Source organism: Corvus hawaiiensis, chromosome 5 (genome assembly GCF_020740725.1).
Source record: "Corvus hawaiiensis isolate bCorHaw1 chromosome 5, bCorHaw1.pri.cur, whole genome shotgun sequence".
In the NCBI taxonomy this organism is placed as follows: Eukaryota; Metazoa; Chordata; class Aves; order Passeriformes; family Corvidae; genus Corvus; species Corvus hawaiiensis.
The window spans coordinates 51,272,254-51,293,532 of record NC_063217.1 but is presented as its reverse complement, the minus strand read 5'-3'; the positions used below and the strand labels follow the sequence as shown (position 1 = coordinate 51,293,532).

The 21,279-nt window shown below is 36.2% G+C and overlaps 1 protein-coding gene across 14 annotated transcripts in view; it reads right to left on the bottom strand.

The window, feature by feature from the left end:
- The window catches only part of RAPGEF2 (Rap guanine nucleotide exchange factor 2), a 187,492-nt gene that overhangs the window by 83,119 nt on the left and 83,094 nt on the right, over positions 1 to 21,279 (bottom strand). For 11 of the 14 annotated variants that reach the window (XM_048303242.1, XM_048303243.1, XM_048303232.1 and 8 more), the window contains exons 5-7: positions 8,128 to 8,203; positions 5,760 to 5,927; positions 3,089 to 3,106 (exon numbers count right to left, since the gene is read on the bottom strand). In XM_048303242.1, the coding sequence (XP_048159199.1) occupies positions 3,089 to 3,106; positions 5,760 to 5,927; positions 8,128 to 8,203 (262 nt within the window). The remainder of the gene's footprint in view (positions 1 to 3,088; positions 3,107 to 5,759; positions 5,928 to 8,127; positions 8,204 to 21,279) is intronic. The other 3 variants (XM_048303244.1, XM_048303234.1, XM_048303245.1) reach the window with 1 other exon arrangement.

Here is a 21,279-nt window from a genome sequence, read left to right as displayed (position 1 = left end):
AGAAGAAATTAATGGCTTTTTTAAAATCCTTCCTAAACGTAGCAATATGATATATAACAGTTTTATAATGTCATTTTGCAGACAAAAGAAAGGAAAAGGCAAATTTGTTATATAAAACAGAACAATCTGAACATAAATTTTCAATCCAGGTATTTTAGATTCTCAGCAGACAATGAGAATCCAAATTGTATCAGGGAAAAAAAGGCTACTTTGCCAATGCTTTGCACTATTAGTTTTAAAAGCAGATAGGGGCAGGAAGAAAGTTTTCTACAATTTGCTACTAAATAAGTAGGCTCTTATCCTTTTTTAAAAACAGCACACAAAAAAAAAGCTAGAAAAAATTCTCCTGCTAATTTTTACAGGGAGTCATGGCTGCCAACGAGATTTGACTCAGCAAAATTGGACATGGTTTCACTTCCAGCCCTCCTCTCATTCACATTTTCAGTCAACTCCTTCAAATAAAATCCAGAAGGAATACTTGTCTGCCCTAAACACATCTCACAATGCTCCACAGCAGCGTGTGAGGATAAAATCGTTACATGGCTGTAACTAGGGTAGAAGCCAGGGTCACTGATGGCTCCGCGCCCACCGCTCTTTTCTTTCCAACACCGGATGAAGGGATTGTCAACCCACGTGAACCTCAAGCTGAATGGGATAAGGAAGGTTACTAAAGGCAGAGAACCCTTTCACACCAATTTCAGCAGCTGGCTACAGAAAGCCTAGTTGAGAATGCACTAGCAGCAAATTTCATAAACCTGTTAACTAATTCAAATTTGGGCAGATTCACACAGAGTAAAACACCACGCACCATCTTTCTGTTCAGGGCTATCCGCAGGTGCTTCAGCATTATTCTTACAGGCCTGCCTGCATCTCTTTAAATACACCCCAGTAAGATTTGATACTTTGCCTTTAGCAGAGTAAAGACTACAGTACAGACTAGTAAAAGCCAACATCTCAGTTTACATACCGAGTCTAGAGAGACACTAACTATCACAAACCAGGGAGTTACAAATTACTACTTGTAATCTCTATGCCACTAAAGAACAGCACCTTATTTTGGACAAAGTGATTTTTACGTTATGAACTTGTGTCAATTTACCCCAAATATTCCATGGATTATATACAGAATAACCAGCCCAGCAACACTCAGACCAAGCATGACTAATTCTTCACAGATGCACTGAAACAGTCACAAAGTTTACCAGCAGTAAGAAATTACAAGAAAGTCTATCCTTTTTTAAAATCATTCCATAGATGACTATATACTTTTAAAGTATTTTTTTTTAAATAAAAACAAAAACCAAAACCAAACAACAAACAGTCTAAAGCAGAAGTAAAGCCATGCAGGTTCCCAGAGAATGGGTCCACACTCATTTCAGTAAAATCATTCTAAACAAAGGTTTTGCACTGAAAATATGATGTACCCTTAAGTATAGGTACACAAAGAATGAAAATCCACATTCAGGACTTAAAATCCTATTTCTGCTATTAAGTAAGGAGGCATTAACACTAATCTAATTAAAGATGTTTCTGACACATGAGAAGCACAAACTAACGTTTTCTAGATTCAAGTGAGAGCAGCTCAAACTTATCAGCTGATAAAGCTGAAAAAGAACTGATGAATTTTACCAAACTATAAAGGTGGTAAAAAAAGGATGTAATTTTATCTGTGTGATAAAACACATTCTTTTTATTTCCCTATATGATGAACTTTCTATTTTCCTTACCCTAGAAATCACCAACACTTGTTCCAAAAGTAACATGCCTAAGTACGATACTCAACATTAGATTTCAACTCAACATTAGATTTCACTTCAAATGATCTTTCAAACATTAAGGTAAATTATTAAAATACTATAAAGTATTTCAAATTCCTACCATAATTTGAGAAGTACATTATCATTCTTAAACATACTATTTTAGTAACCATAGGTTACTTAGGATCATGACACTGAAAAACTGGGGAGCACTGCTCTGAAGGTAAGGAACTGGGTTCCTAGAAAAAGTGTCGTATACATTTTGAAGAAAGAGAACATTTCAGCCCAGAAATCACTTGTCTGTGATACTGGAAACATATCGAAATTTGAACCCTCTAAGCATTTTAGATAAATGAATTTCACAATGTGACACAGGAGGAACTTTTAAACACATGTCCTGATAAAAAAATATCAGGAGAATTGACCAAAGCAATGTATGAAGAAAAGAAGAATTTGTAACCTAAAAAAAAATTAAGTAGTTTCAATTTGTTTTCATCTCTATCACAAGAGATTTCTCAAGCATGGAAGTGGAGACATTTAACAATTTGATAATACACATTCTTATCAAACGTATCTGATGGATGCTCAGTATTTATTTACTTTGGCACTGACAAGTGCAACTGCAAATGCCACTTAAGTTTAAAAGATGCCACTCAGATCTTCAGATCACCTTGCGTGCATTTGAGGTCTGATATGAGGGAAAACTTCCATAATTTGTTTGGTTTGGTACCATTCCAAGATACTTTACTTGGGCACCTTCTTCTCCCTAGCTTGGCAAACCTGTGTTTCAGGTAATGGCCATTTAGACATACTTTGCCTACAAAATCCAGCCTCTTTATACCAAGTCATAAACCATCAGAATGGAAGACAAGCAAGAAACACCATGGCAAAGCCTCATTTTGTTTCTTTAGTGCTCATCTTGTCACACTCCATTTCCGCATTTTACTGACACACAGGTACTGAACAGCGATAGGGGGCCAATTTTTTAAGTCAAAATCAAAGACTAAGTTCTCTGTGTCATGAAGGAGATACTTGAGTAAAGCGCCTGCCAAACACTAAATATTTGATATACACCCTTTGTTTATGGTTCTCATTTCCTGCAAATCACAGGATGTCAAAGCAAGGAAGGTCAGTCAAGTTGGGCAAGAGACATTGTACTGTTAGTAAATTTCACCTTTACATAAGTGTTTTTATAGCATAGTGAGATTGCTGAACTATCAAAGCAAAGGCTAGAAGGCAATTTTAGTCACAATGTGGCATCAGTATTATGGTATCACACTGCAAACCCACAAGTAAATTATTAGTGGACCATACACAGTAAGTTACAATACCTGAGGTTTAGTGCATTCCTGTGAGCCAAAATGAAATGAATGCCATATAGGAGGAAAGGAAAAGATGAACATTATCAGACATGCCATAGTACATTCCACCACTATGAAGATAATGTTAAAATTATGTTAATGAGGGTCCACCATCCCATACAAGTTGGCTCTACTGCAGAAAGCCATGCTGCAACTGAGACCACTGCATTTAATTTTTAATTCTTGAAAAGCACACCATGCATCTGCATTTCATCTCTAAATTTCACTCTATGCTTTTATGATATAGAAAACTTTCTTCAGAAAATACTGTTTGAACCTTCTGAAGAAAAGCATTCAGAGACTACTGCAAATAAAGAATAATAATTTATCAACAACCAAAATAATAATTCTACATGCTAACTGTGGATTTAGGGTAAAACAGAATATAAGAAAATTACACGTTGTGAAGATTTCGAGGATACTATCAAAGCAGCTTTATTAGTTTTAATCTCATGTATATAACACCTAAACTAGAACACATCCACATGGAAGAGCAAACTTGAAAACAAATATATCATATTAATCCTTTTTCAATTCAACACTTCCATCTTTTTTTATCAAAAATTAAAAAGCAGAAACAAAGATGACACCTTGACAGATGCTGACCAAAGAATGGATGGACAACAAGTCCACAAGATGTGGTGTTACAATGCATCTTGAATTCCTATGTGCTTCAAAAAAATCCTGCTTTTTTCAGTCAATTTTTCAAGAAATTAAGACCAATAAAATGAGGTCAAAGGACATAAAATAGGAAGGGCAAAAAGACAACACAGCTGTAACGTGTATGGTTAAAGCAATAGAAATAACATTGCTAGTAGAAGTGAATGAGAGAATAATGTCTACAAGATCACCAAATACTGTAAAAATAGGAGGAAATGGACCAGCATGAAGAGTCTTAACTACATTTTAAAACTCATTTGGGCTTATTTGACTCTATTTGCCTTGGAAAAAAAAATAATAAAGCCAGCCATATGCATTATATTACACTTTGAAAAGCAACATTTGAATGTAATTATTGTAAATTTTACAGTTTATTTGGCAATCTCTTCCATCTCAATATGAAATCTCGCTTGCAATGGATTTCCCAGCACAGACACAAAACCATTATGAACTTGCACAACAAAATAGCACAGGATGGACTTTTGCTTTTAGTACTAGTTAAGCTTACAAAAATTCATCAGGCACACCTAAAGTGAAATTTATACAACAGGCAAGGACCTGCGAATGCAAATGGCACTGTGTAATCTAAATATTGCCCTTCTAGAGTTAGGTACAAATCACACTACAACTGTTTGCTAAGCACAACACACACATCTAAATAATATGAGCAAAAGTAATTCTTTCTGTAATTCCTACAAAGTATAATACCACTTTCTTTTTTTTTTTTTTTGGCAAAAACAGGCCAATAAAATGTTTTATCTTCAAACCAAGTGAATTGGCTCAATTCACATTAAATTTAGAGGCAATTAAAACTGCACTGAAAATTAAACCATTAAAATCTGTTGTATAAACAAAACCAAACTATTGGCATAAAATGTAATTACTCAAGTCATGAGGAAAAGCCTGTATAATTAACAGATGTAATCAAACATCTACACACTTACAGACACACATTGAATATACAGTGAACTGGCAAACAAGTCAAGGAATAAGGGTAAAGAAGGAAAAACTGAAAAAGCTCACAACTGCATTGTACCAAAGATAGCATTTTAAAAACACTAAAGCTCTCATTCTGCGAATTTACATGTATATGGCTTTATATTGTACATTGTACAAAATTCAGCCCATGGAACTCAATAAGATTAAATATGCACAAAGTTAGTTATGCTCGTGACTTTATGGTTCTACCAGACTTAGGGCTTAAACAAATAAATGGGAGCCAAAGACAAACAGCTTTTCCAGTATTTTGCTCACAGTTGAATTCAATACCAAACAAACGTATCAATCTAATAGAGCTTTTCTCAGTTTAAAAGCCATATAAAATATTTTGTAGAGTAAGTTTTAATTACTAGTTTATTTTCATCTCAAGAGAAAGTCTGGAAACATATATAGATTCCCTCCCTCATCCCCAAAAGCAATCAAGTAAAATGACCAAATGATTTCCTCGATGATGAGCCAACTATATAGCTCACTAAAACCCAAGTATAAAGGGCAAACACCAGCAAAAGTTAATTTAAATTTTACATTTAAGTTCTGGGTTCCAAAAAGAAATGACAGACTTAATCCAATTTGGTGTGCTGCAACGCAGCACAGTCCTTTTCAGGGAACACCTGTTACCACATACGTGAATGAGTGCTTCACTGACTGACCTTCTAACACAGCACACTAAACTAATTCTACTGTAACCTAACAGCAAAAGGAAATGAGAACAGAATTTCCTTCACAATTTCCCATAATGATTGGAACACTAAAAAATAATACATGACATTCACGGTCATAAGAAATGTACTTTCAACTCTGAACTAAGATGCAAGCTGCACACGTGTTCACGTACTGATGGAGCCACATTCACAGTTATTGGAAGGGAAACCTCCCCACAGAAGCACACTTGAAAGATACCAGCGAGTTTAGCCATTCTGTGTTACTTTCAGTAGTTTTCCTGTTTATGTTTTTTTGTGAACCATAAATACAGACAGCTTACCGTATGGTAGCCTCTAGGTAGAGGTGGCTTCCCCACAGGATAAGGGTCAACAGTATCAATAATTGTTTGTCGCTCCCCCTTCTGGTTGATTTTCCTAAACCTTCTTCGAGACTGCCTGTGAGACGCTTGACGCTGAAAATATTCCTCATTTTCTTCCATGTAATCAACCTACAACAGATGCAAGAGAGTGTCTTTCCCCGCAAGAGAAAAATGTTTCTTTTCATTTGAAACACAAGAAATCCTATTTTCAAAAAACAGCAGCTAGCTCTGAATTTCCTGCATTTTCAGCACTAAGTGTGAAACCACTACTAAAATTAAAAAAAAAAAAAAAATACAACATTAGTATGAAAAGCATCACTAAATTTGATCCCTTTTCAAAAAGGACAGAAGAAAAATTCCCACTTGCTCACCCCTTTCTTACACTTATACAAAGTTTGTACAAAATGCACAAATACAAACATTTCACCAATCAATACATTACAGAAAGAAAAGAAAACTGGTATGACACAACACTTGCCTGTTTCCCTGCTGACATCTATTCAGCATCCTCCCTAACCAATCTATGGCAAAAGTTTCACTCTTCAACAGGCAGGACTGGTTTTATTATTTCAAATATTTTGAAGGCATAAACAGATTTCTAATAAACTGGATTTACATGTAAAAAAATCACTTCAAAACAACAACAAGGAGAATAAAAAATACCTATTAGGTATATTCTAGTATAAAATTAGTCTTCTCAGTTTCACTGTCTACAGTGTTTGAAGACTAATTTAGTACACAATGGTATGCTGCAATGAAAATATCTGAACTAATAATTCTGGTTTTCCCAAAAGAGAATGATCTTTTGCAGTAATTTGGCTGAAAATCAACATCTCTTCTGTGTTCACCCTACTAATAGAAACCTTACTCGAGTTACTTGAGACTAACAAGGAAACGAGGAAAAAAAAAATCACAGCTTCCAGCATTGGCTATATAGGGGGATTCAGTTAATGCCGGTTATTCAATTCCATCCCTCAGAATGAGAGATCTTATGAGGCACCTTGCAAGGTTCCTGCATATTTTTCAACAAGGAAAAGAAATATTACACAAAATACTCCTATGAATTTGCAGCTTATCTATCTCAGAAGGGTCACACATCAGTCAGCTCGTGTGACTAAATACAGCTTTCCCTTGACACAAAGGGATGAGCACAGTCCCTGGTTCACCAGAAGAGCAGGCAATGCTTACTCCCTCTGCAGGGAGTATCTGTTTCACGTCTGACATCTTCACACTCACACCCTGCTACACCTCTTGTGTGGCCAAACAACTCTGGGGATAGGATTCTTTCTATTCAAAGAAATTATTCTTTTGAAAGTCTGATTGAAGTGTTCCATTTCATCTTTCCAAAACTGTAGAGGCTACCTTTTTTGACAAACATGTGCCTCTGACCCAACATTATCCATCAGTCCAGAAAATTTCTTGTTGTTTAAGTCATCTCCTTTCCCAATGCCTATCTTTTTATCACTCTTCCTTATAACTCACCAAGGAATGCACATGGAACAGACAGACATTCACACAGCTCCAACCAATGAAATTGTATCTTTCTAGAGAAGAAAACTGGGACAACAAACTGTTTCCTGAATAGTCAGATGCGAATTACACAAACTGGTAATAAACAAGTACAGTCTTAAAGTAATACCACAATTTCCCAAGCTTCCAGAAGTTTTACAGAAACTGTTACTTGTTAGGGAAAAAATTGTTAGTGTCACAGTCTATATTTAAGCTATCTGTATATGACTTAGATAATCGTCATGCCTGTATTATGACCTGATCTGTGCCCCAGTGACCCAGAGAAAAAAAAATAATTAGCCCATTGATTCTTCATTTGTTCAGATGATGCACCCTGAGGTGACAACTAAAACTTCTGAGCCTGTGAACCCTCAGAGATGATGTTCTGCCACTGGACTACAGCAGATGCTGCTAACAAAATACCCTCACCTTCACCCAGGAAGGTTGGCAGAATTTAAAAATGTTCAAATTTATTCTTAAAAACTTCAGATGGCTGAGATTAAATTTAATTCAATCAAACATTAATTACTTAAGGTAACCTGAGATTAATACTTTCAAGCATCTGTATTTACCAATAATAATAAAGCTGCATCAAAAAAAAAAAAAAAACCACAAACTATTCTGCTAGCACAAGAAAACTTTAGTTTTACAAGAAAACTGCAAAAGTAAATGTAACAACTATATAAATGATAGGTATGACATCTTGTATTTATTAAAAGACCACATGCAAACCAGAAAATTCTGAAGTCTTACTGGAAGTTGAAGTGTTACCAAAGCTGGTCTGTAAAATTTGAAAGCAACTGAGTGAAAATATTCTTACCACAATCATTTCAGATGGCTCTAAAACAATGCATTCACATCCACGTCTGAAGCTGCCGGCAGAACGCTTGCCAAAACTGAAACCAAAAATATTTCAGTTAGAAAAGAAATCAGAGATACAACACAATTCACAAGCATATTTATATCTTATTCAGATATTGTAAAGCAGAGAAAAAATATACATACCTGTGCACAAGTTTCATGCATATGTCCTTCGGCAATTAACTGAGACCCAAGGACACTAGGAGCCATCTATTTTGTATTTACATAGTTCCCTAAGAGTATTTGCTAAATAAGTCTATTAACACCAAAACAAGTGTCAATCAAGAGCTGTCTACTGAAGAGGCACAGCTGATTCTGAACTGCATTACAGAGTTTGATCTAGTATCTTCTGGCATTACAGTATTAAGTTTCCTAAGCTATCTGCATTTCTTTAACAAAAGCTAACTGGCATACCAAGGAGAGAATTAAAAGGCTAATCAACTTCAATTAGCTCTTTTCTCCTTAAAATAAATTAATAAAGAAGATACGAGTGTATTCCCAAATTGGATAGATGAGGACAAAAGGTTGTTCTGCCCTTTCATGACGCATTCCCATCACAGTGCAAGTAATTAAACATGATACTATTTTGTTTCCTGTAGGAAAAAACTGAAAGGTTTTTTATTTTGGTTTCTGGAATGCTCTGCCTGTATTGGATGAATGTGTGCACTTGCAGGGTTCACTGCAAAGAATCATCAAAGTGCAGATGTAAAGGTGGAGAGCAGAGAACCAGTACATGATTCAGTGAAATCCAGGACCTTTGCAGTAGGGTCCTTAATCATACATCATTGGAGTGGAAGAAAGGTAGCCAGCTAAAGTTTGTTTTGGGGGTGTGTGATTCCTCCTTGGCTAAGAATGCCAGGTCAGTGCCAGACCTTTCCCATCACAGACTGGAGGGCAGGACAGACCCTAAAATGACTGGAACTTCAGGACCCCTCTAATTTTTCTGTAACTAATCTACCCTAAAACTGCCAAGAGCCAATACAAAACTATTTGGCCTTTCCCTTTCTTCCACTTGGCACTGTGCAACAGACGTGGGAAACCTTCCTGACTGAAGCCCCCAGGGCAACACCTTGAAAAATGAATGGAACTCAATACAATTGTAACATCTGAATTTTAACCAATCCTGGCATGTGGTAGCACACTGAAGCTACAGTGTTTGTGAAAAATAACTGTTTTAAGCTTTATTTCCTAGCTCACAAACTGCAGTGCACACACCATTCAGAACAGTCTATCTAGCCAGTTCATATCTCTGCTCCTGTCCCGCCTGGCGATTAGTAGAAATGAACCATTTAACTTGCTACCCCAAAGGCTAATCTCTTGACAACAGCACATTTATAGGCTCAAAAAGAAGGCAGTCAGATATTGAAAAGAAATGCCAGCTGTGCTTATTCATCAAAATAATAATCGCATTTAATGGTACATGGGACTTTTACAATAGAAAAAATTTTCCAGAATACTAAGCCTCTTGAAAAGAAATATTCAATAAAGAAGTCTCTGGACAAAATGCTTATTTTCCTAGAGGCGAACACATGCTTCATCCTACAGTCCAGCAACAAAACACAGGGTTCTTTACTCTACAGTACCATCTTGAATTTTATACAATTTCAATTACTCTTAAAGACAGCGGAAAATGAAGCCATTACTGATTCATTAAACTGTTATAGACGTGTCAAAACTTATTTTCTCAGCCAATAGCCTGATTCACACCACACTTCTTCCTTAAAAAGAGAAAGCAGGACTAAAGAAAGGAGAAAGTGAATCAACTCACTGACTGGAAAACAAAAACACAAAAAGTGTTGATTAATAGGTAAACTTATTTGATATTCTAGTTGGAAGGAAACAGAAATACTCTCTTTCCACTTGGAAAACACGTATTACTCTATTTTTTGCCAACCTATTTTTGTAGCCTCGGAGCAAGCACTCATTTCAACAGAAAATGCATATACACTTTTCCACTCCACCTTTCTTCTTCCTCTATTACTGTCTGTAAGTCTCAACTTTAAACTTCTGTCTGTTGCTAATCACTGCTGACATGCAAAAGTTTCAAGCTTTAGCAAACACAGTAAAAACAAAAAGCTGTGTTTTGGATGTACTTTTCTATTCTTGAATAACTTATTTATTCTTGAATAACTTATTTTTAGCACCAGAGAACAGGTAGTCAACGCATTAAGACAGAAGGCATGAATTCATTCACTTTAAGGAAAATTCTCAATTTCTGCCCCCAGTAACACACTGGCTCTCATGGCAAATAACTGTGCCATTCCTGGACTATTCAGACTCCTGTGACAGCCTGAAATTTATCAGAGCAGACAGTGCATCACATGTATATATTATCTTTGACCAAAGATCACAAGGCACTTCAGGCTGCAAACAAACTCTCTAAACTTTGTGAAGTGCTGTAAGAAAGAAGACGAGTAAATCAAGGCATAAGAAAGATAAATGACCTTTCAAGTGTTGCAGTTCTCAGATGGCCACACCTACTAAACCTCCTGACTTCCAATCTCTGCTGAAAATTCATCACTAGTGAGGAATTCACATAGTCAGTGAAAATTAGGGAACTCTTTTGTTACTGTCCATTATATCTGCGCACTTCAGAATTGTCCACCTCTGACTGTGGTAGAACAACCATCACAGTATTGCATACCATCTCTTGCAGAACCACACTTGAACACAGTTTTTGTTTGACATGCAACTCTGACTAACACCTGGCATCTTAGGGCATTGCTAATCCTGCTGTTTCAACTCATAAGAATGACATCAAAGTCAGTAAGTTGTATCTGAATTAATCTATCAGAGTTTCCCACAAGAGCAAAAATAAAAGACCAACAAAAAAGTACTTCAGTGGCATTCTTCTCCAAAATCCCTAGCTGCAGTAACTAGCCACTCAGTAGAGGAAGTCATCAAACAAACTCAATTTAATTGAAAACAGGTTATTTAAAATATTAGCATGCAATAAGAAGCAAATACCCAACACATAATACAGTTTGTTACTGAGCTGATAAAAAAGTCCAAACTGTAAAGCCCTTTATAAAATTCTTCATTATAAGAATGTGAGGCACTGGAACAGGGTGCCCAGAGAAGTTGTGGATGCCCCATCCCTGGAATTGTTCAAGACCAGGTTGGATGGGGCTCTTGAGCAACCTGGTCCAGTGAAATGTGTCCCTGTCCACGGCAGGAGGTTTAGAATTATCTGACCTTTCAGGTCCCTTCCAACCCAAACCATTCTGTGATTCTCTGAAATACCAGCAGAAGAACTTCATACAAGGGACCACAAGCAGGCATGTAAGCTGGCTCAAGGGATGTTAGGTATCACACAGAAACACTACCGAGCAAATGAAGTTTCAGTGGAAGGGCTGATAGATATCTTCTTGATATGAGCTCTATTTCAGTAACTTTGACTAAACAATATTCTTTACTAAATTTTGATGCCAGACTTTCCTTAGAAAGTGAGTTTGACTACCCAGATTTCTCACAAAGTAGTCTACATGAGTACTGTCTAGCTAAAGTACAATGTAGAGAGCCTTTATTAGCAGGTTTCAATAGCTCAGGGATTTGACAAATTTACTTCTTCCCTTACTGTAGGGTGTGGTAAGACTGTACATATAGAGAGCCTAAAGCTTAAACCCCATATTTGTTTTTAAAATGCAGTAGAGAATTTTACATGATGTACACATCACATTTGGTTGTATCCTACCATTCCTTAATCATTTAAATCAAAATTGCCTTATTAAGCCTTATTAATTTCAACTCCTAAATATAGCTATATAGCTTGTTTGCAACTATTAAGTCAATGTTATACCTGAAAGAATCACAGATTTGCAACTATTTTCTCTAAATTGGTGATGTGCATAAGAGAATTTCACCAAAGGAAGCTAAGGCAGTGTAAAGGTATATTTGCAATTGTAGCTGTCAATATGGGATGCAGAGGTTGTAACAGTAATTTAGAAAGCCAGAAGGGCTGCCTGGTCAGGATATTGCTACCTCACCTAAGTTCCCCAGAGAACCTTGTTTTGCAGCAGCTTTTCCAACACTTTTCTTCCCTGCTACCACATAAGCTCTGACTTGAGGTTCCCCAAGTATTAAGCTTCACAGATGCTCTCCTCAGCACCTGTCCCAAAGATAATTTCATTTCTGGAGTCCTTTTCTGTCACAATACTTGCACTCCCATAGGGATACTGAATGCATGATGTGAATATGAACCCACTTTAATTTAAAAAAACCAAAAACAACAACTACAACACAACCAAAAACACCCCCCTCCCAAAAAAAAAAAAAAAAAAACAAAACCGAAAAAAATACCCCCAAACACAAACAACTACTTAAAGATATATAAAACAATATTATTTACAGGAATCCACTTTACAGTAGACAGCTAGGTATTTTCCCCAAGCAATGTCTCCTTAACTATACTATTCCTTTCAACAATTGACAAAAAGTCTAATTTCCCACTTGACTATTCAAAAGCATTTTTTCCAAATAAAGTCATTAGTATGAAAAAACCCCTCTTTTTCTCACTATGTATTAAAAGCAGGTATTTTAACCCATTAGTAGTTTACAATTTCATTTGCAATTTAATGCATTCTTAAATTGAATTTACACTGATCAGAGGTGACAGCTCCCTTATCCATAAGTGTATCTTACTACATACATATCTCATCTTACAACTTGTTATACTGAAAATATACACAGCTGGCTAAAGCACAGAGGTATCAGTTTTCAGGTTTCATGCTTGTTAACAGAAGACAAGTTTTAAATGAAAGTTAAGGGTTTCCATGTTTCCCAAATTTACACTCTCAGTTTTCATTAAAAAAACCCTTTACTATTATAAAACTACAGTAGTATAAATATGTCTGTGGCTAACAAACAACAACAGAATAATTTAGGACCACTGCCTGCATTTATTCCCCTTCAAATTTAATAGATCTACTAATAAAACAAAACAACAAAGTACTTCAATTAAATGAAGCATCTAAAGCCACAAACAACATACGACTTTTTATAAGCACTTACACATAGAGACAGCCAAAAACTTGCAGGTATTGAGGTGACTTGTTCTATTCTTTCTCTTATCATCATGACATTGGAGGACAAGGCAGTTTTCTCCAGACACCACCCATCCATTTCCCCAGGTCCCCAGACATCCTCGTACATGCACAGACAGATGCTCTTTTCAAAGCTCGCAGGAGAGGCAGCAGCTACTAAAGAGGGAATGTTTCTCTATCAGCATTCAGCCCTGTCCCCTCACCCTGGGCCTCAACATTCCTGTTTTCACGTCAACCCAGCTCCCAAATGGAAAGTTATTTCTCAGCACTGGAATGTAAATGCATTCATCAAAAGTGATGCAGGATCTGAAGAAAACTTCGCAACACCAAGAAAAGGGTTTTCAGTGTGAAGCCCTTTTCTTTCTTCCTCTTAAAGACCAAAGATCACTCACAGAAAACTCAATTTCACAAGTTACAATTATTTTTGCAAAAAGGACACACATAAATTTAGGGTTTCCTCTACAATGTAATCTTAACTTTTATTTCTTTTGATATTCCCTACATTACATTAGCTTAAGGTTTTACTAAAACTATTTCTAATTCTCACAAGGAAAGCTCCACAAAGTATGGTCATCTCTATGGTGCACATTCTTCAGCATGCAATACTGTTATCATTTTATGTATATGTAAATGCAATATTTTGAACAAAATTGCTGGTTGAGAATAAAATCTATTTCATTGACATTTCCTCTGAATCAAAAAGTATATTCTATTCAGACATGTTCTAATGAAAGGAAAAATACAAGTAGCAAATTTTCTTGTTTCTCAAGTTCTTAGAATCTTCTAGGGTATATGTATGCAAGGAAATAAGTTCCATACAGATTTTGCTTTTTTTTTTTTTTTTTAATAACAAAATTTACAATATAATTAAAGTAGAAATGTAATGCATGAATATTGCAATGATTTATGCCAAAACTCTAGGAATCAGATATTCAAAAACTTTCTTTGCTCTGAAGTTTTCAAGTGGGATGTACAATGGGTTTAATATCACTGCTGTGCAATATTTGCCAATGCAGAACATCTAAATAAACATGGAGATTAAAGTAAACATTATCCCTCTCCCACCTTCACTGCAACCAATCTGTTCAAGACCGTACATGAATAAATCCGTAAGCACAAGGCTATGCACAGTTCAGTTTAGTTTCTCAAGCTTTTAACATATTCATGATTAAAATGGATCTTAAGTTACATAAACCTGATACTTCAAAGCTCTTTTTGTGAAAATTACCTTGCTTCAGTTGACATCTACATTTAGGAGAATCATAGAAAACAACCAAAATGAAATACAGAGGTATTGCGTGAAGCATATCTAGAATTTGAAGTTATGTAAGCCAAAGTGCCTTCATTTGCTCTTAGGTAGCCCTCATCCTGAAAATGCTATTATTACCATCACCATTTACATTCAAGTGCTATCTACTGCATTTCCAATCTTCCCTCTATCCTCCAGTTTTCAATATCAGAGCAGAGAGGAGTTCCATTGGATGGATCATTTGCTGCATGTCCCACCTGCACATGCCAGTTCCTCACAGCAGTGCCATGACCCCAGTCATGGCAGGCACCTGCTTTCAATCACTGCATCAATTATTATCTGATGATACAGAAGCAAACATGAGCAGAATGTCTGGTCTCTGAAAAATCCCCATATCAAATCTTGATGTAATAATCAACATTCAGCTTGCAACAACATCAAAATGTTAGCTAGTCAGATTTAGTTCTAAAGCAAACCAGTCACACTGAATTCCTTGATGGAATATAGAGCAGTATTAAGCAGATGTCAAGATGGGAAACAAAATGGGGACTATTTTCCATCTGCCATTTAGAGAGATAATAAGGGATTCAGTCAAGTTTGTCCTTATGCATCTTTTTCATTAAAAATCACCATATTTCATTTTGGTATGTCTAGATTAGAATAAAAAGCATGAGTCCCTCTACATGGTTTGTTCCAGCCAAGCTAGGTTTAGCTCAGGTTTAGTTCCACATCAATGTGCTCTGAAACCCAGACCTCCACCCAACTCATCCTTGCCAGGGATGAAAAAGAAGAACGTTACAATTAAAAAGCTCATACATGCACAAGCCATTCCCAGGGGAACGCTTAAGTGCTCTGATGAAAACTAAATTTGGCGTGGCCATTTTCTGACCCCTCAGAAAAAAAGACAGAGCCCTTCATGCATGCAGAGCCACTCTAACGTGAACAGTGCTCCGCTGGGGATGATGCAAGCAGGGAAGGCAGCAGTGGGTTTCCCCACACTTAGAGCTCCACGCTGGAAACTATGAAAGCAAGAGTTTGTCAACTGAAAGACAGAACATCAAATTATCTCATAATATAAGGCTGACTTCTCTGATTCCCATTTGAATTAGTGGCTGTCTTTTAGGAAAAGCAAGTAAAGATGCAAGGGAAGCCCAAGATGCTTTTGACTTGTACTAACTACTCTTTTTAATTAAAATGTAGTGGTCATCTGCATATCAAAATAATAACTAGATTAGCTTTCTTTTCCTTTTAACTTATTTAATTTCTACAATGTTATTCTGTTTATAGTGTTTATTTTTTCAGCAAGAGCAAGTAGCTGCTTTACAGAAATGCTTTTCAGTTGAAAGGAAAATTGAGATGCTGGCAAGTGGAATACAAGTTGAAGAGGCATTTGCAGACCTGTCACTACTTGCAAATCCTGGAGACATGAGCTCACTGCATACCATGGATAAGGATGATTAGGCTTATCCAATGTCATATGATAGCTTAGATGTTTACAGTCTCAGATACAACAGCTCATGTGTCAGGGAAGGGACTCACTTGCAGTATCACAGCTAACTACATGCCACTTAATAATACCTGGGAGGAGTATTTCACAGGAGAAAAAAGTCCCAGACATCACTGCAGCTCCTTGCTTGACTTGAGACCCAAACCACCCGCTGCCTGTGGGGGAAGAGGAACCGTGGTACCAAGGATAATAACCCTGGTGCTGCAGCAGGAGGGTGCGAAGAACCCAGCAAGCCAGACAGAGAGAATGTCTGATGACTAATCAGACCACACTAAAATTATAGAATAAGCACATTTATAGTAAATTAATGCTTTAAATAATTCCTGCTAAAAATGTGTAGAAGTTAAAACTCCAGCTGAAAACTTTAGTAAACCTCTTCGGTACTTTGAACACTTTTAGTTAGCATCCTTACAGATGACAGACTATAGTGCTTTATCTACGTAATTCTCACAGGGATTTAATTCTTATGCAAAATGCAACCCAGATCAGAGGTTGCATTAATCTGTTAATTTATAGCTGACTACTGAAAGCACCTCAAAAGAAGTTCCTGAAAACCCACAGTGAATAATTTGAAATTAGCTAGATTCTGGAGGTTTGCTTCTATAGCAAGTCCCCACAGTCAACCCTGAAACATTTGCTATAGGATCTTCACACAGTTTTTCTTTTAGAACAGACTACTGTTTTGGAAAGTGGGGTTAATTCTAAAATTTTACCTGGTTACAAGAGTGAATATGGTAGCAAGTTTGACTAGTTTAGGTAGAAAAATTAAGTAATTGTGTAAAGTTTCACATTTGTTGCTTTTCGCTTTATCTTTTCATAATGTTACATTAAAACTAAAACATTAGGCTGAAAAATGGTTACAAACCCAATCTTGAAGAAGTGTTGTTAAGAATAATAAATCGTTTTGCAAATTTACTGTAAAAAGGGTAGATGCTCAGGGTCTTTATAGCAGCAGGTGATCCTCACTACTTTTCAGACTAGAATACCACTTAGCATTCCTTTACCACCCTTTTATATATACGACACTAAAGAAATGTGTTGATGGCATTTTCCTGTTGAACTCAAGATCTATGTTCATACACTTTATATACAATTATATAAACAAACAAAACTGGAGCCTGTTAGTAGAGGCAACAACAAATTCAGCTTGTTGCAGCAGTTCAGCTTTGCAACATCTCTAGTACAGAAAGCTAGAAGGCAGGTACCTCATCAGAACACCTGAGAATAGATCCTTCTTTGGGAAAAGTTACCCTTATTTTATTTTTAAATTAGAAGCTCTCACATTATTTTATCTCAGAAAGCATTCAAAGATAAAAGGTTTTTTCCTAACCCACTTTTTTCCTTATTCTTTCAAATAAATAAATAAATAAATAAATGGTTTGAATAAAGACAGCTTTGCTTATGCTTCATGTTAATGACGTCTGTGTTGCCATGGAGATTCCTGTGACATCACAAGATCTACATAATGGTCTCAAAGAATGACAAGTTGTTGGAAAACATTACTTAAGAGGCAAGACCCTCTCCAAACACAGCTTGGCTTATTAACATTCATGAAATTCATTAAAGCAGAGGAGTATTTTTCCAATGTCATACAAAGACTTTAGATGTTAGTTTCTAAATGAAGACTTTTTATATTGAAAAATACAAAATAAGCATTTTTAAGTCCCCCTAGAGGCTTTCATAATTAAGGTATTACAAATTGTCTGCTTTTTAAAATTACTAAAATAACTTGACATGTCATCCAGGTTTTTAGAAGTAAAATAAGACCATGCATATTGACATTTTCCACACACATATCATTCGATAAAACCAACGCATTCACCTGGAGAGCTATACTCATTACCTAAATAACGAGTTTCCATAAATGTGTTAGTGTACAAAGCAGATGTATTCAAGATAAATTTGTGTGTTTGTCAATGAATAAACAAAGTAAACCAATGGAGTAGTAGTGACAATTTTGGTTTACCTGTTTATATTATAATTTGCAAATAAATTAACATTTTATACTATGTCTTGTATCCCTGGATTTGTTTTTCAGAAACATTTGAAAATTTTAGCATCAGTTAAAAGAAAACCCTCAAAACATTTTCTAATCTTCTACCATAAGGAGTAACATTCTTTTAAAAAGACCATTTGCAGAAGAATTACAGTAGTGGCCTCATGCTAAGAATCAAGAAAATAGTTCTAATTCCTTCCAGTTATTCTACAGTCCTCCATATACATAAGTAAACATCATTACTTCATCTTATCAAGATTGTCCTTCAGCAAAATTAAGTTTATGAAAGCTCAGATCCCGTGAATTTCACGTGAGGCAAAGAAAAGGCAGTGTCCTCTCTCCCCTCTCTCCACATGGGTGTAACTTTTCCTTTTGGTATTCTTTATGCTATCTTTGCACACAGTTCATTTTGTTATTATTTAAAGCTAAGCAATGACCATATGACTTCAGTTCATTACACTTATAAAACTTGTCCAGAGATCCCGAGAGCACATAAAATAAACAGGGTCTTCCTTTTGACTTTAGCAAGAATCTTATAATGCAGTTTTCCCAAGTAACTGAAGTGGGGACTAACTAAACAAAACTGTTTCGCAGGTTTGTACTAAAACTCAAAAGCTTAAGTACTATTAAATTCAATCAGAAGAAAACTTAAATCAGAAGGAACAGATTACATAATAGGACATCTCACCAGCTGCAATATCAATTGCGAAAAATCAACAATTATCTTCAGATAGATACCTTTAATTAACAATGTAAGCAGTAGTGGATACCCCAATATAATGGGTCTCACATTTAACTTTTAAATAACCGTTTACTTTACTACACAGAGAATTTTCCCCTCCTTAATTTCTCAGAAAGAGTTCTCAATTTTTTCCACATCCCCATTTGTATGCAAGCAATTTATTACCGTTCCAGAAAACAGCTTTTTAATATTAAAATCAAGACTGAAATTTTAGAAAGAAAATGAGAGTACAAGTGAGAGCTGTTGAAATTAAATATATATCACATAATTATAATGTACAGAAGAGCAGTAAAAGCAAAAGAAAAGACAACAATGTTTCCAAGATTGGTTAGATGTTGTTCTCAATGACTTCAAATTGTGACATGCTCCATTAGAGACCCTAATGCTGGGATTAGAAAGGTGCCTCTAGCCCAGTGAGACACAAAATAAACTAAAAAGAAGAGTCAGCAATGAAACCATACTGTTTCAAGGCCAGCTTTTACTGCAGCACCTTTTTTAAGGAACCAGGCAATCAAATGAACATGAAATGAAGTTTTTCTACAATGGAAATGTATACAAGGTCTTCAGGAAAAAAATTGAGCGTTTTCAGTGGATTTAATCTTTTTTGCACCCAGACGGCAGGGGGGGAATAATAACAAAAAAAGCCCAAAAAACCCTCACCACTATTTCAGCACATTTTTTCAAAAATCAGTTATCATTTTAACCCAAACTTTCTAACTTTTAAAGAAATGGGATGTGAGAGTTGGCATCAGTCAGAGTTGTCAATGATTATGTTTCCTCTATCAGATACCTAAAAGGATTCTCTCTTTTCCTCTGCTTTCTTTCTTCTCAAAAATTATGCTCAAAAAGCTTTTCTGCTTAATTTTACTTTTTTCTTACAGTCCTTTTCAGTTACTTTGAGCTATTAAGATACATTCATGCTTACACTGAGATAATCTACTGCCTGTGTTACCTCAGATTTTATTTTTCCTTGGCATTGGCAATATCCCACTGAAAAATTTTCATTATACTTAATCTGTATAGCAAATGCAAAAATAACCTAAACTGGTTCACAGCTGAAACTCTCCATAAAACCAGTGGTCTGGATTTATAATGTTACATACTTTGTTTCTGTGGTCTATATCACAAGTGTAATTTTTCTCATTAAAGTAGATATCTTGAACTTGTAAGTATTTTCATACAACCTCCGTTTCAATGGGGAAGATAAACACCACTGAAGTGAATAAAGGACAACATAAGAAAAGTCTAACTTCTTTACTTAATTTAAATGTGCCGACAGCAGCAAGAAGTGTCATCTTGACTCAGCTTACAAGTGAAACAATGGAAAACCAAAACAAAGGACACCTGAATCTACAAGCTCTGCACCACCAATTAATGGTGTCTCTCCTACAGAAAGCATATTAAAATGTTCTGAACATTACACAAATGCCCCTGAGCAGCAGCAGGTGATCCAGACCTTCTCAAGCCCATCATCAGGTCTTTCGCATCGAAAGAGACAGAAGTCTGTAGCTCTAAGTATATACATCTAGAAACTGGTATAAGGTTTGCATTTGTGAAAGCTACTGAAGTTTGCTTTTCTCCTAGCATGAGCATTTCCATCCCTGAAAGCCTCCCTGTCCTTAAGAGAAATCAAAACAACTCAGGCTCACTGAAAACATATTCAGGTCATTTGACACTTGCAGCTTCATTGTTATCTCGTCATTACAAACTTGGAAGAAAGCCTGGTAGCACCAGACACACAACATTAGATTTCTATTTTTGTTTTCAAAAGATGCCAGTGTAATAGATTAAGTCCCTTAACATTTTATCAGCTCTGCAAAAACAAAATTCCAGTAGCACTGAAATATGACAGGAACAACACCAGACACCAGCCAATCTCATCATTTAAGAACTGCCTCCTCTTCTATTTCCCAACACCTCAGATACTGTCATGATCAGTTTCAGACCTCAATGAACTCTTCAATTACTCTGGATGGGATAAAGGATAAATTAGCTGCAAAAATAATTGCAAGTATTCATATTCAAAGAAACCTGTACACCATTTTTTTCAAACTTCAAGAACAGTTTTAGGTGACATGTAGCCTGCGGTCTGTATCACAAACCTTGCTGAAATAGCAGGTGACATCACAGGGCCCATCAATTTATGGCTCAGCTAATTCAGCTACAGCCAGAGCTGACTGTGTCTGAAGTGATGAAGTCAGACTCACTTGAAACCCTCCGTGCATGCCCCCCCTGCCAGCCAGCCCTCAGGGAGCCAGGTTCAGGAGCAGCCCCATGGCAGCTCCAGCTCCTCCAGCACCTCCTAAGGAAGGCTGCAATGACACACATGAGTGACTGCTGGATTTCACTGCTAACACTGACCATGATACCAAGAGGAGATTAACAAATTCAAGGTAGATGGCTAGATCAGGCAGTCCTATTAAAATGCTACCTCTTGTAAGCAAGCTTTTGTTTTCTCTAGGAGTTTGAGTCTCAGTAAGTAATTCCAGTCACATGTGCTGTGGTAAGTCTAATTTTCTGCTTGCAGGTAAACAGTAAAAATCTTCATCCAAAAGGACACATGCAGTCTTTTGGG